General features: G+C 44.4%; 1 protein-coding gene across 1 annotated transcript in view; it reads left to right on the top strand.

Moving 5' to 3' along the window:
• The window catches only part of LOC140263366 (uncharacterized), a gene marked incomplete at its 5' end in the record, with an annotated part of 102884 nt that overhangs the window by 15478 nt on the left and 71377 nt on the right, over positions 1-16029 (top strand). Inside the window, 3 exon segments of the mRNA XM_072358247.1 lie at positions 6836-7174; positions 8912-9078; positions 9081-9246. Of these exon segments, the coding sequence (XP_072214348.1) occupies positions 6836-7174; positions 8912-9078; positions 9081-9246 (672 nt within the window).

Here is a 16029-nt window from a genome sequence, read left to right as displayed (position 1 = left end):
GAGTGTCAGATATCATAAACCAAAGAAGGAAGGGAACAGTACAGTGGGTGGATTGATTTACTATGAATATGTAGGGCATACGTTTATTTGGTGGACCAAAGTGAGAGCTCAGAATGGTTGTCCTCATCTCTGAGGTAAGGCTGTTCTCTTGCCATGTTATGTATTTTATGCTACTTTTCATGCATTTTCATTTTAGCACACAGTGAGAGAAAAATCGGTGTGTGTGTTGATGGTGTAAAAACAAAGAATGGCCATGTTCCATGGTTCCACAGTAGAATGAAAATTGTGCAATGTTTTGGTCTCTGTGTGGCCTCAGCACTCTTTTGTGCCCTACAGTGCATTTGGTATAGATGGGAGGATGTTCTTGTGATATTAGGACTCAAATATTGACTGGAATTCTTTCTCAATGGCATTTCTGCTGCGTCAAGATTTTAAGCATTGGATATTGAGAGCAAGCAGACCAAGGTATGGGATATGCCATGAAAGAGCAAACAGGGGACTGTGAGGTTTAATTCTTGTCCGGAACCAGAATAAAGGGGAAAAAGAAATGTGATGTAGGTGATAACTGTCCATTGTACATAGGAAAGCCCTGATGAAGTGAGGGGTTGGTGGAGGATGAGAGTGCCATGATGAAGGCATCCCATCCCTTTCCATAGTGTTATAGGGGATGGGCTGCTAAGAAAGCTCTCCTCATCACTCTCACCAATATCCATGTCAATTTTACAGAGGACCTCTGGGCACAAAGAAGAGCAACAAAGGAAGACAGAGAGAAAGGTGAGTACATGCGGGGTAGGGCCTCAATGCCTCTATACAAGAGTGTTCTCTTGAATAATGAAGTTCTATACCTTCATTGTGAGTGTGCTTTGTTGAAGGATTCTCATATTTTTTTCCCAAGTCTTTCTGGAGGATGTGGTGCTAAGCAACATTTCCTTCCTTTCCTCCTTTCTTCTTGCAGAGTCTCTGAAGAAGGAGACTGGTGAGTGGAGCTGCCTCACTACTGGCTACCCATGACACTGCTGGGCAGGTTGTTGGGTTGTGTGTTTCTGTTGGAGGCTGTAATGAGTTTGGTGGAGGCTTTGGAGCAGATAACAGTGATCCTCTTTTTCAGAGCAACTGCTGGCACAAAGAAGAGCAGAGGAAGATGCAGTGAAAGGTATGTACATGAAGGACAGTGCCCCTTGCCTCTGTGCACGAGCAATAACCAGCATAATGTAGTATTGCTGTAGTGTCAGTGTGCCTTGCAGAAGGCTTCCCACACATTTCTCAAGTCATTCTGGAGGATGGGGTGCTAGCAACATTTCCTTTCTTTCCTCCTTTCTTCTTGCAGAGGCCCTGAAGAGGAAGATAGGTGAGTAGAGCTGCCTCACTGTCGTGGGTTAAAGTAAAATCTACCTGCACCCGTGACAGGGGGGCAGTTGGCCTGGAATGGGCCGCTAGCCCAAAAGGAAAAAAAACAGCGGCAATGATCTAAGGAGGCACACTTATTTACTAAATGCTATATCGGAATACAGAATAACACAATATAATACAATATAATTGGAATTAAGGATAATGAATCAAGTAAAATAGGAGAGAGTGAGTCCTGAAACCAAGAGGCCTACTGTAACTCTAGGCGAAACGGTTGGAACACTTCCACACACTCCCCCATGTCTGGCAGGATCCAAGAGAGTGAGTCAAGCACTGAAGTGAGATTATATAGAGTCCTTGTCATAAGACTGACCGTGCTGTTCTCTGGGACATTCAGTCTTCTTCTGTGAGCAGCACATTTGTCAAAATTATCCCTGCTCTACATGATGTCATGATGTGGAATACTGATAGCAAAATTACAAAACTGCAAAACCATGACACTCACTGCTGTCTACCCATGCCACTGCTAGGCAGGCTGTAGGGATGTGTGGTTGTGTTGGAGGCTGTAATGAGTTTGGTGGAGACTTTGGAGCAGTTAAAAGGGATCCTCTTTTTCAGAGGATCTTCTGGCGCAAAGAAGAGCAGAGGAAGATACAGTGAAAGGTATGTACATGAAGGACAGGCAATAGCCAGCATAACGTAATGCTGGTCTACACCTTCACAGTAAGTGTGCTTTGTTGAAGGATTCCCATAATTTTTTTCCAAATTCATTCTGGAGGATGGGGTGCTAAGCAACATTTTCTTCCTTTCCTGCTTTCTTCTTACAGAGACCCTGAAGAAGATAGGTGAGTGCAGCTGCCTCACTGCTGGCTACCCATGCTACTGCTAGGCAGGTTGTTGGGATGTGCGTTTGAGTTGGAGACTGTAATGAGTTTGGTGGAGACTTTGGAGCAGATAAGAGTAATCCTCTTTTTCAGAGGGACTGCTGGTACAAAGAAGAGCAGAGGAAGATGCAGAGAAAGGTATGTACATGAAGGACAGGCAATAGCCAGCATAACGTAATGTTGGTCTACACCTTCATCGTGAGTGTGCTTTGTTGAAACATTACCATAAATTTTTTCCAAATTCATTCTGGAGAATGTGGTGCTAAGCAACATTTTCTTCCTTTCCTCCTTTCTTCTTGCAGAGACCCTGAAGAAGATAGGTGAGTGCAGCTTCCTCACTGCTGGCTACCCATGCCACTGCTAGGCAGGTTGTTGGGTTGTGTGTTTCTGTTGGAGGCTGTAATGAGTTTGGTGGAGACTTTGGAGCAGATAAGAGTGATCCTCTTTTTCAGAGCAACTCCTGGTACAAAGAAGAGCAGAGGAAGATGCAGAGAAAGGTATGTACATGAAGGACAGTGCCCCAGTGCCTCTGTACAGGAGCAATAACCAGCATAATGTAGTATTGCTGTAGGGTCAGTGTGCCTTGCAGAAGGCTTCCCACACATTTCCCAAGTCATTCTGGAGGATGGAGTGCTAGCAACATTTCCTTTCTTTCCTCCTTTCTTCTTGCAGATGCCCTGAAGAGGAAGATAGGTGAGTAGAGCTGCCTCACTGTCGTGGGTTAACCTAACATCTACCTGCACCCATGACAGGGGGGCAGCCGGCCTGGAATGGGCCGCTAGCCCAAAAGGAAAAATAACAGCGGCAATGATCTAAGGAGGCACACTTATTTACTAAATGCTATATCGGGATACAGAATAACACAATATAATACAATATAATTGGAATTAAGGCTAACGAATCAAGTAAAATAGGAGAGAGTGAGTCCTGAAACCAAGAGGCCTACTGTAACTCTAGGCAAAACGACTGGAACACTTCCACACACTCCCCCATGTCTGGCAGGATCCAAGAGAGTGAGTCAAGCACTGAAGTAAGATTATATAGAGTCCTTGTCATAAGACTGACCGTGCTGTTCTCTGGGACATTCAGTCTTCTTCTGTGAGCAGCACATTTGTCAAAATTATCCCTGCTCTACATGATGTCATGATGTGGAATACTGATAGCAAAATTACAAAACTGCAAAACCATGACACTCACTGCTGGCTACCCATGCCACTGCTAGGCAGGCTGTAGGGATGTGTGGTTGTGTTGGAGGCTGTAATGAGTTTGGTGGAGACTTTGGAGCAGATAAGAGTGATCCTCTTTTTCAGAGCAACCGCTGGCACAAAGAAGAGAAGAGGAAGATGCAGAGAAAGGTATGTACATGAAAGACAGTGCCTCAGTGCCTCTGTGCATGAGCAAAAACCAGCATAATGTAATATTGCTGTAGGGTCAGTGTGCTTGAAGAATAAGTGGAGGGTGGTTATGCAGAAGAGCTCAGTGCAGTGCTATGAAGCAATAGGTCTTGGAGTGGCCAGGCTGATCCTTTCCTAACAGCAGGACCCAACCACGCTGCTCCTCAGCCAACTGCATGTGGGCAGAAGAGCGAGCAAAGTGATTCTTCCCCTCTGCTCTGCACTGGTCAGCCCACATTTGGAGTTCTGTGTCCAGTTCTGATAAGACAATGCCTCAAAGGACAAGAAAAAAAAGAATTATAGGAAGTTCCACACAAATATAATCACTAACTTCTTTAGATTGAGAGCTTTTTACAGTGTTCCAGTGGGAACTGAAACAAGCTGCCCAGAGGTAGTGGAGTCTTCCTTTTTGGAGATATTCAAGATGCTTCTGGACACCTTCCTGCATGACCTACTGTAGGGAACCTGCTTTAGCAATGGGGTTGGACTCAATGAGCCCTAGAAGTCCCTTCCAACCTCTGCAATTCTGTGACTCTTTGTTCCATGAATCATAGAATCATAGAATCAGTCACCAAGGTTGGAAAGACCTACAAGATCATCCAGTCCAACCGTTCACCTATTACCAATAGCTTCCACCAAACCCTGTCCCTCAGCACAACATCCCATAATAATAGAATCACCATAGAGTCCCATAGAGTTCCATAGAGCCCCATATAGAATCATAGAATCACCATGGTTAGAAAAGACCTACAAGATCATCCAGCCCAACCATTCACCTATTACCAATAGCTCCCACTAAATCACGTCCATCAACACAACATCCATGGTGCGTTGAGTGATCCTCAGGGAAGGAACATTAATTACCAGGAAGCCCCAAGTGGAAGGAGCTGCTGTCAGGTCCTTTCTTCTCAGCAAATACTTCCTGGCTGATATCATAGTGACTCCGTTCTTAAGGAAACTGAGGGCCCTGCTTGTCTACTGGACCCTACTCACAGGGAAGTCTTTTGTCTCCCTGGGACATTGGTCAGAGATGTTATTAGGAAGCTCCCTTGTCTTACAAAGCCCTCTAAATATTACCCTTCTAATTATTACACTTCTAGTAGTTCAAGTAGGCAGCAATGAGGTCATGGGTGGAAGCCCAAGAGCTACCAAGAGGAACTTCAGATTGTTGGGGCATCTAGTTGGTGGTGTGGGTGCCCAGGTTGTGTTTTGCTCAGTCCCTCTGGAAGCTGGGAAAGATACTGAGAAGAAGAGAAAAACCCATCAGATCAACATGTGGCAAAGAGGCTGGGGTAATCAGAGGAGTTTTGCTTTCTTTTGATCATCGGGTAAGTTCATTCAGCACTATGCCTGCTGGTGACAGATGGGGAACACTAGTGGCAATAGGGGAAATGGATTCTATCACAGGAGTTGGTGGGGCTTGTTGAGGGGGCTTTAAACTAGATTTGAAGGGAGAATGGGATAAAGCCAGGCTCCCTACAGATGAGGCTAGGGAAGTATTCCAGGGACAAGAGTGAAAAATGTATCCAGATGAAGTGCATCTTCATCAATGGCATGGACAAGAAACAGGAGGAACTGAAAGCTATGGTGTAACAGGAGAACCGTGACATAGTTGCCAACACCAACAAGTAGTGGGATCATTCTTAGGACTGGAGTGCTGAAATGGAGGACTATCAGTGCTTTAAAAGGGATAGATAAGGATGGAGAGGCAATGGATGGCTCTCCATGTTAGAGAAGGTGTACAAGTCATGTGAGGAGTGGCAGAGGGAGCTGGGACTGTTCAGGCTGCAGCAGGAGGCTCAGAGGAAAACTCATAGCCCTCTATGAACACATCTCTGAAGGCTTTGGTGAGGTGTGGGATGGCCAAGTATCTAGCAATTGGACCAGAAGTGATGGCCTTAAGCTGTGCAGGAGGAGGTTCAGTTTGGATATTAGGAACATTTTCTTTTCAGGAAGCCTGCTTTTCCTGACCAGGAAAAGTAGTGGAGTCACTGTCCATGGAGGTGTTCAAGAACAGGGTAGATGAGTCACTGAGGGATGTGTTCTAGTGGCCATAGTGACCACTTAACAGTGGTATTATTCCAATGACTGTATGTGTTATTCCTTAAAGCAGTTCAATGTATTTACATGTTCCTTTGAGGATAGGCTTCATTGTATTTCCTCTTTTCTCTATCTTTTCTCTGAACATAAGATGCCAAGCCCCAGAAACAATCACAAAGCATACAAGATGAAAAGAAGAGGATCCCATTTGCGTCTCCAGGTAAGAATAGTGGATCCTGGTTCTCCTGCTTGTGGTCATCACTTGGAACATCTCAGGAGGGTTGTATCAGAGTGAGCCCAGAAGGGTGTGAGCAGGATGTGGTGAGAACTCCTCCTGGTCCCAATTAGAAGGCATGGCCACTTGAGAGGAATCACTTGTGGTCAGAGGGGCACAGCTCTCTGGTGTCAGACACATCCTACTCTAGCAGTGTATTGCTTCTGGTTGGGAGACAAAGGCGCTGTCTCACATCCTGCCCCCAGAGTCTGGCAGACCCCATTTTCTTCTTCCCAGAGTGTACACTGCAGCTGGGGTGATGTTCCACCACCTCCCTGCTCCTTTAATACATTCACTGGTGTCAGATACAACCGACTCTATGTATGTATTAATTCCAGTTTTTAGAAGAAGGCAGGGAACACGTGCATATTACTTCTAAGAATCTTCCATCAGGTGGTAGATCTACAGGTCCTTAGCTGATAAGAGCAGAAGGGAGCAGCATTTTCATTCTGGTAACAGCCTGGCTTTATCCTTGATGTCTGGTGGCAAAACAGCACCAAGAGGTGGAGAGTTGTAAATTATGGATAGCAATACCTGGAAAGTAACAAGGGGGAGAATAAAAACCACAGAGGGAGAGATGGAGGGATGGAACTCCACATCAGGAGCTTGGTTTCCCCACTTCTCTTTCACTGGAGAAGGAAGAGAATAGAAAATAAGACCTGAAATGGATTCCTGACTCCCTACACACTCTTGCCCACTACAGAGTTCTCTTTCTGATGAAAAGAGCTTCTGAAGGCCATGTTTTATGCTTCAGCACACTCCAGGGAATGTCTGCTAAGGAATGAAAATATTGCTTCCCCTCACATTTATTACAGGAAAGGTTTATCCTGCTCAGACAGAAAAGTCCTCAGATGATGAGAGTCAGTGTTATTTTCCAGTGATTCCTCTCTTCACAGGAAGGGCAGCAGAGATGAGCAACTCAAATATCATGGAATCCTTGCAGGAAGAAATGGAGAAGATTCTGAATGAAAAACTGGCTGCGTTGCAGAGACAACCGGAAAAGACCCAGCAAGCAATCCCACCCATGAAGGAGCAGAACAACACCTGGACCTCCCTTCAAAAGATCTCTGAGAATAATCAAGCCTTGCAGAAAGGTTTGGAGGACATGCAGATGTCCACAAAGAAAGACCTTCAGATGCTCAGAGAAGACCTGGAGGAAAGAGTATCAAAAGCATGGAATGCACCTGAGAAGTCTGAGTCTAAAGAGAGTCTCTTGGAGGTGGAGAACCAGGCAGGTGAGCATGGCAACCCCCAGGCAGGCCTTCATCTCCCTGTGGGCAGCTAAGTTGTCTGAGGAGCTCTCAGTGCTCCTTACATGCAGTGAAGGACTCTGCTGGGGTTCTATCATCTTCAGCCTGTTCAACTTGCTGCAACCTCTCCCATTCACCACTCATACTGTTCATCAATAAAGAGCCATCTATCGCACAGTACACAGATTGTGGCTTGAAGAGATGGTATAGGACAATTCCTGCATCCTGTCCTGCCCTGACTGACTCTGCAAAGCCTTCAGGCAGAATCTAAAGGCCTCTGCCCTTTTCCCATCCCTCTGGCACTCAATCAATCCAAATCAATGCAGCGGAGGTGGAATTTTGTTCTCTCTTCTGTTATCTTTCATTCAGAGTTGGTGTGTCTTGGACCATGAGGAAGGATTTCCTTCCTTTAGCAATACACAGGAGAGACAGAAGGGTCTATGTAGATCAGGAACTCGATTTCCCCTCTTCTTCTCCACTGGATAAGGAATAAAAAATAAGACATGAAATAGATTCCTCCCTCTATACACAGTCATGCAACCTACAGTGTTTCCTTTCAGCTGAAAAGAGCCTCTGAGGGCCATATTTTATGCTTCATCACACTCTAGGGAATGTCCACTTTGGAACTAAAAGATGATGAGAGGCAGTGTTATTTTCCAGTGATTTCTCTCTTTCTTCACAGGAAGGACGGTGGAGATGAGCACCTCAAAGGTTGTGGAATCCATGCGGGAGGAAATGGAGAAGATTCTGAATGAAAAACTGACCGTCCTTCAACAGATCTCTGTGAATAATCAGGCCTTGCAGAAAGGTTTGGAGGACATGCAGATGTCCAGAAAGAAAGACCTTCAGATGCTCAGAGAAGACCTGGAGGAAAGAGTTGCAAAAGCATGGAATGCACCTGAGAGGTCTGAGTCTAAAGAGAGTCTGTTGGAGGTGGAGAATCAGGCAGGTGAGCATGGCAACCCCTCGGCAGGCCTTCATCTCCCTGTTGGCAGCTAAAGTGTCTGAGTGTCTGAGGAGCTCCTTACATGCAGTGAAGGACTCTGCTGGTGCTCTAGCATCTGCAGCCTGTTCAACCTGCTACAGTCTCTCCCTTTCACCACTCATTCTGCTAATCAGTAAAGAGCCTTCTATCACATAGTACACAGACTGTGGCCTGAAGAGATGGTATAGGGCAATTCCTACATCTTGTCCTGCCCTGGCTGACTTTGCAAAGCCTTCAGACAGAATCCAAAGGTCTTTCTCCATCTTTCCGTCACTCAAACAACCCAAATTAATGCTGCAAAGGTGAATTATTTTCCACTTCTGTCCAGAGCTGGTGGGCCTTGGTCTGCATGTAAGGATTCATTTCCATAGAGCAATACTCATGAGAGACAGATTAGTCTAGATGGAGAGGGAAGGAAGGAACTCTGGTTTGGGAGCTTGATTTCCCCACTTCTCTTCCATTGGAAAAGGAAGAGAACAGAAAATAAAACCTGAAATGGATTCCTACCTCTCTACACTTTCTTGTAATCTACAGAGGTCCCTTTCTGCTGAAGGGAGCTTCTGAAGGCCATGTTTTGTGCCTTATTGTACTTTATAGAATGTCTGCTTAGGAACTAAAACTAAAAGATTGCTTCCCCCGACATTCCTATCTTGAAACGCACTACCTGCTCAGAGAGACAAGGCCTCAAACAACAGGAGGCAGTGTTATTTTCCAGTGTTTCCTCTCTTTCTTCACAGGAAGGACAGTGGAGATGATCACCTTGAGGGCCGTGGAATCCATGCGGGAGGAAATGGAGAAGATTCTGAGTGAGAAACTGGCTGCAATGCAGAGACAGCTGGAAGTGACCCAACATGCAAAGCCATCCATGGAGGAAGAGAAAAATAACTGGACTTCCCATCTATGGGAAAAAAAAAAATCTCTGAGAACGTGGAAGCCCTGCAGACAGCCTTGGAAAAAATGCAGATGTCCACTAAGGAAGACCTTCAGAAGCTCAGAGCAGACCTGAAATGTGGGTATACACCCAAGTATTCTGGGCCTGAGGAAAATCTGTTCTATATGGATAATCAGGCTTGTGAGCATGGCCATCCTTAAGCAGGCATTGTTCTCCATGAATGGCGTAGTTTTTCATCAGTACTGAATGTACCATACAATCTGAATTTTCATCATCCTTTTTCTGTTTGCTCTATATCTAAAGAGGCCTCTTGCTATAACCCGTGGTGATGGCGTTGTACTCCTTTCACTCTCCAGTGAAAAGAGTCTTAGGACTCTGAGATTCTCTTGCTGACATAATTTCAAGAGAACCTATAGAAACGACTGGCAAAGTGCTTGCCAACTCAGGAAGCTTTTCTATCCTGGGAGGTTCATCACTGTAATGGGAGTGTTCCTATTTTGTCCATGGTCTTGCCCTAGATAGCAAAGGGCCTGTATCATGGTCTTGTAATTTTTTGCTATTGGAATTCCACATTGTAACATCATGCCAAGCAAGGGTAATTAAAGGGTTAATAATCCAGAGAGAAAGATATGTCATGGATATGCATAGAAGTGACTGATTTGGTCTCTCTCTCTCTCTCTCTCTCTGCTGCCTGGACGGGGTGGGTGCACTTCCAAGCCATAAGGCTAAGTTAAGTAGGTTTCAGATTCGGGAACTCTCTCTCTCTCTCTTATATTATTTGATTTATTAGCCTCAGTTTCAATTAGATTGTATTCTATTGTGCATTCTGATATCATACTTAGTAAAATAAGTTTTCCTCCTTAGATTGTTGACACTGCTCTCTTTTCCTTTCTCTCTGAGCCCATCTCGCTACCTTATATCCAAGGGATCTCCCTCCCTTTCCCTTTTTCGCTTCCCTTTTTGGTTGCCAGGGGGTCCACAGGCCTACTGCCCCCAGCCCCCTCCCTTTGTCATGGGTACAGATTGATCTAGATGACTCCATGACAGCCTGGAACATCTCCATTTTGAGGAACAGCTGGGTGACTTGGGTCTTTTCATCCTGGGAGGAAAAAAGACAGAGAGGGGATCTGGTAAATGTTTATCAATATCTAAAGGGATGTGAGAAGCAATTGGATGAGGCCAGGCTCTTCTCAGTGGTGTTTAGCGATAGAACAAGGAGTAATTTCCTAAAACTTGCACATAGGAATTTCCTTTTTAGCAAGTGGGAAAACTTCTTTCTGGTAAGGCTGATGGAGCACTGGAACAGGATGTCCAGAGAGGTTGTGGAGTCTTCTTCTATGGGGATATTCAAGACCTGTCTGGATGCCTACCAGTGCAATCTACTGTAGGGTACCTGATTTTGCAGGGAGGGTGGACTTTATAATTGCTTGAGATCCCTTCACACCCCTGAGATTCTGTGATTCATTCCTTTGACCTCTCTTTCTCCTTTCTGGACTTAATTCATTCGGTACTAAAAGGGAGCTAATGAAATGTAGACCAACATTTTACAAAGCCCAATAGCAATTGGAAGAGGGAGTAGGTTTAAACCGAAAGTGAGGAAATCTAGGTTGGATGTTAGGAGGAAAATAGTTATTCCAAAGGTAGTGAGGCATTGGCACAGGTTGTCCAGAGAAACTCTGGTTAATCCATCTGTGGAGGACTTCTATGGTGCATGGCACAGCAGCATTTGACATGCTGTCCAACCTACAGAAACAACTGTAGGAGAATATAGGACTTTCAGTCAGCATCACAGACTGTGCCTTACTATAGGTGAGATCAACATGCCTTGACAAATCCACTTACTGTCTGCTTTTATCTTTTTCCCACAGGTTCTGTCATAGAGCAGCGCTACAAAGGTAAGTGAAAAGGAGATGATGGACGTGAATTCTCAGCCAGATTACACCTGTGAAATGCACATCCAGGTGCAGAGCTGTACTGAAGACAACATGCTCAGAGGAAGGAATGATAACTTTTTTCTTTGTTGTGCACTGCCAAAGACCTTATGTGTGCTCAACAGGAGCATTTTAGCTGTGTGTAGCCAGGAGTTACTGCTTGCATTGGGCACTTCAGCCTCTGTGACACACTCTTCTCTGTGCCCTGTTTGGTGTGAGAAGGGATCAGTTCACAACATTGCACCTTGTCCTGTCCAGTGGTCATCATGTGCAGATGATGTGAGGGAAGAAACATTTCCTTGTCACTGCACCAGTGAAAATCACTCTTCCATTCTAACCCACATTATAAAAATATCTGAATGTGGTCAAGAGAAATTCGAAGATGGAAGGAGAGATGGGTTTGAGCCCACAAAGTTTTCCTTGATATCAAATGCTTTCATCAAAGGAACCCTGCTAGAGTGCCTTGCACTTTGTGTACTGTGTGGACATCATAGTCTCAGTAGCAGATCAGAGAACCAGAGAATCATGAAATCATAGATACACCAAGGTTGGAAAAGACCTTCGATATTATTCAGTCCAACCATCCACCTATCACCAATACTTCCCACTAAACCATGTCCCTCAGTACAACATATAAACATTTCTTGAACACTCTCCCAGAGAACTAATCTTTCCTAACACCCAACCTGAATCTCCCAAGGCACAACATGAGGCCAATCCCTCTCATTCTATCATGAGTTACACAGGAGATGTTGACCCCCACCTCACCACAACCCCCCTTCAGGTAGCTGTACAGAGCGTTAAGGTTTTTCCTAAACCTTCATTAAGGTTTTTCCTGAGCCTCCTCTTCTCCAGACTAAATAATTCCAATTCCCTCAGCCACTCCTTATAACAGCTGTGCTCCAGACCCCTCACAGCTTTGTTGTGCTTCATTAAACATGTTCCAGGGCCTCAGTGTCCTTCTTGTAGTGAGGGACTCAAAACTGAACACAGTACTTAAGGCAGAGCCTCATCAGGGCTGAGTACACAGGAAGGATCACTTCTCTGCTCCTGCTGGCAATGCTATTTCTGATAAAAGCCAGGATGCCATTGGCCTTTTTGGCCATCTGGGCACACTGCTGGCTCACGTTCAGCCGAGTGTCAGCAAATAACCCCGAGTCCTATTCCTCTACACAGTCGTACAGCCACTCTCCCTCCTGCTTGTAGTGTTGCCTGGGATTTTGTGGCCAAAGTGCAGGACCTGGCACTTGCTCACATTTAACTTCATTCCATTCACCTCAGTTCAGCAATCAGCCTGTCCAGATCCCTTTGTAGGGCCTTCCATCCCCCAGACAAACTGTCACATAATTCAGGTATGGGAACAAAGGCATCTGGGATTATGGGAGGGTAGAATCTAGGCTACATTGGGGCAATTAGCTACTGACTGTGCCCTGAGTAAAGAGAGAGTAAGTTACGAGTGAAAACAAAGTAAAGAAACACACTGTAAATCAGACCTTTTGTTTCGTGCTACTTATGGCATGACCTGATCATTGCAGTTGATGTCACCCTGAATGCTGACACGGCTCACCCCAGACTGGAAGTGTCTGAAGATGGGAAGAGTGTGAATGACACCGGTGTGATCAGAAAGGTACCCGACAGGGAGGAGAGATTTGATTCCCACCTTTTTGTGTTGGCAAAGGAAGGTTACACATCTGGGAGATACTACTGGGAAGTGGATGTTGGAAGGAGAAAAAACTGGATCTTGGGTGTTGCTTCTGAATCAGTGGCTCGTAAAGGGATTGTGACCCTGTCCCCAAAGAATGGCTTCTGGGTTATAGCCTTAGCAGATGGGCAAGAGTATTGGGCCTGCAGAGATCCTTGGACTCGTTTGACTGTGAGAGGCAGACCGCAGAAGATTGGGATCTTCCTGAACATCTCTGCCAACAAACTCTCATTTTATGATGCCAAAAGGAAAACTGCTTTGTACTCATTTAACAATATTGGTGGTAGTGTGCAGGGAAGGAAGTTTGTTCCCTTCTTCTCAACAGGTTCTGGTATTTCAGTGCTTGACACTGAGCCACTGAAAATTGTGCAAGAGTTTGATGATGATGATGACTGAATGTGTGATTAAATACAGATTATGAGATCAGATTGATATGTTGTCCAAAAAATCCCTCACTTTGTGCTTCCCAGTGGAAAATGGATGGGTTTCTGGTAGCTGATACCACAATTTTTCAGTGCTATTTGCTATCTCTGCCCTGAGACAGCAGAAAGAAGCCCTAGAGATCATGTTGATAAATAGAGTGTAACACTCAGTATTCATCGAGAGCCTTCAGTTATGTTAAAGACTCTTGTGGGGAACTGAAATGCCTTTTCAGAGCAGGAGGTGCAAGATGTACCATTCATCTTAATTGCCCAGGCTATGTTTTGTTCCCCATCTCAGTCACACAGAAACAAATTCAGTATCCAGGAGATGTCCAAAAGCAGATCACATCAGAGTCACATATCTAAATCTGAATCAGTCACATCAAGCTCCTTTAGTTCAGTTCACACCTACCTTACATGCCAATTGAATTTCCTGGTCCTCTCCTGTGGCCTCAAAGCATGGCAAGGGTTAGTCAGTCATTCTTAAGAGTCTAAAAGGTCTGAGATTAAATTTTATCCATAGATAGCAAACAAAGGAATACTGGGGTTTTGCTATTTCTCCTACTAAATCCTCTACTCACCAGTCCATTGATCCTTTAAAAATGGTGTGGAACTCATTTCTATTGCCTTATTCTAGTAGGAAACCTGAAGCACGTGTGAGGGGTTTTGTAGCGTTTTGATGTCCTTCACATCCTAAGCAGTGATGATTTCAGTTCGCAGAATAAAGGTGCCAAAGCTTCCTTCTTTTCTTTGGGTACTGTAGACCATTCCAGCCTTCTTTCTAATTACAATTGCATTCAGTTAAGGCTCCCCTTTTTGAATCTTCATGGAGAGTCTTTCTCAAAAAGATGACAAATCCCAGCAGTTCCATTCTCTCAGTTACCGTTCATCTCTTTTATATAATAATCTAAACTCTATTATTGGAATTGTTCTAAATCAGGTTTGATGTGACTTGGAACAGCTTGCTATAAGGTAAAGTGTCCATTCCCATGTCATGGAATTTAAACTAGACAAGGTCTTTTCCTACTCAAACCATTCCAAGAGTCTATGAAATGAAAGCATGTAAAATCATAATAACAAGTGGGGAATGAAACACTATGCGAAGGAAGCCCACAAGAAGCATCCAATGGAAGTTTTTGACAAATAAATAGTAATAGTTTTGGGAGAGTTAGGAGGTAGAGATATTACACAAAAAAGGGTGAAAAAAAAGTTCCTCTTTCATATTGTAAGGTCTTTTTAGGGCCTATGATATCTACATAATTCCAAGTGTAAAAATTCTACCCTGTATTTCAGTGTAATCACAGTTTGAACAGAAATAAGTAATTCTCTTTCTGATGTCCACGTTCTGCGTTTTCTTATTTCTCAAACATCCAATGGGTTTACGGAATGACTGAAGTTGAGGATACTCAGAACAGCAAAGTCCACGAGCCCTGCATGCGTGAAGAAGTATCTCCTGGAAAATCCCAAACAGAAAGAAGGTCAATTAATTGGGCGTAATGTGGTTCTTGTCATACAGTATGGATCTGGGTTTAGATAGAGGCAGGAAGCCCTTAGAGTTGGAATAGTTTATGGATTTATTTCACAATCAAATTCACTGATGAATCAGATAGGAGGCTGCTGTCCTTTATTACCTGGCACAACCTCGTGCTTCTGAAGACAGACACAATCGTAAGCTTCAGCAAAATGAGCAATAACGGCAGCAGGGCAGAGCTGATCAGTCACTCCGTTAAGGCTACCCGAATAGTGATAGTGGGTCTGCTGGTTTGCCATGGCTGAAAGGAAGACTGCTGTTATGAAACACGTGGAGACTCAGATTGAGGTCCCAAAACAGCATGCTAGTGTGCAGGTCTCTGGCTGTAGTGAGTGCCAAAGCCTGGCCTTTGCATCGGTAGGCAATGGAGACAGCACTTGTGTTAGACGCTACCAGTGACTTACTCAACCTACTCAATGACTTGCTAAATGACTCAATGACTTACTCAACATGCTACTCAATGACTTACTAAATGACTTATCCTTGTGGTTGACCTGAAGGAGGATGTGGAGAGGCTGAGGAGCATAAAGAAATGTGAGAGGGAGATTGATTGGTAGCGCCAGTCCCTATTGGCCCTGAGATCTAGGCATCCAGCTGAGGCTCCACATGGAGCATGTCACCCTCCTTACAAACATTTCTCCTATCTATTAGCCAGTGATGTCATCATAGAAGGCTACCAGGTTGGTGGAGCATGATTTCCCCTTGGTGAATCACACTGAAAATGCCATTAGGACTGGGACTGGAATGGTCAACCATGTACTAGGAATGTCACAGTGCACAAAGAGGCAAAGGACAAGAGAAAGTTATGCTTTTCTGGATGCCCCAAAGAATGTTACAGTCTGTGTTGATTTGTGGCAGTATGTTAGACTGCAAGAAATTCCTCCAGTGTTATTCAGGAATCTGGACAGGGACTGTTTTTTTTTTCAAAGGCTAAAATCGACTGAGAGCTCGGGAAGGTGAGTTAGTGTAATTGGAGATATAGTGGAAACAGAAGGGCAAATTACTCTTCTGTTATACTTCCCTTTTGTGCCTGTTTCAGGTCAGCTGAACAAGAGTTCCATGCATGCAGCTGCAGATATGAAACAGAGATGGCTTTTGATCACTTCTCTTTCCCCTAATAATCATACCCATTTGAATGGATTGGTTGAATAACCAAATAATTCTGATGTTCCTTGTGCACTTCAAGCTTTGATTTTCTTCATAACCATTCTTGGATGATTCAGAAGGAAGAATTAAGGAACTATTTTCTTTGCCTGAACAGACATAACCACAGTGTTTTGTTTTTTTGTGATGGTTGATACATGACTTAGAATTCATACCCAACCTCAAGTATATTCTCAACCAAAGCACAGTCATTAGAGACTGTTCATATTCTCC

Source organism: Excalfactoria chinensis, chromosome 29 (assembly GCF_039878825.1).
Source record: "Excalfactoria chinensis isolate bCotChi1 chromosome 29, bCotChi1.hap2, whole genome shotgun sequence".
NCBI lineage: Eukaryota > Metazoa > Chordata > Aves > Galliformes > Phasianidae > Excalfactoria > Excalfactoria chinensis.
Note: the sequence above shows the minus strand (reverse complement) of the source record. Positions and strands in the feature narration are given on the sequence as shown.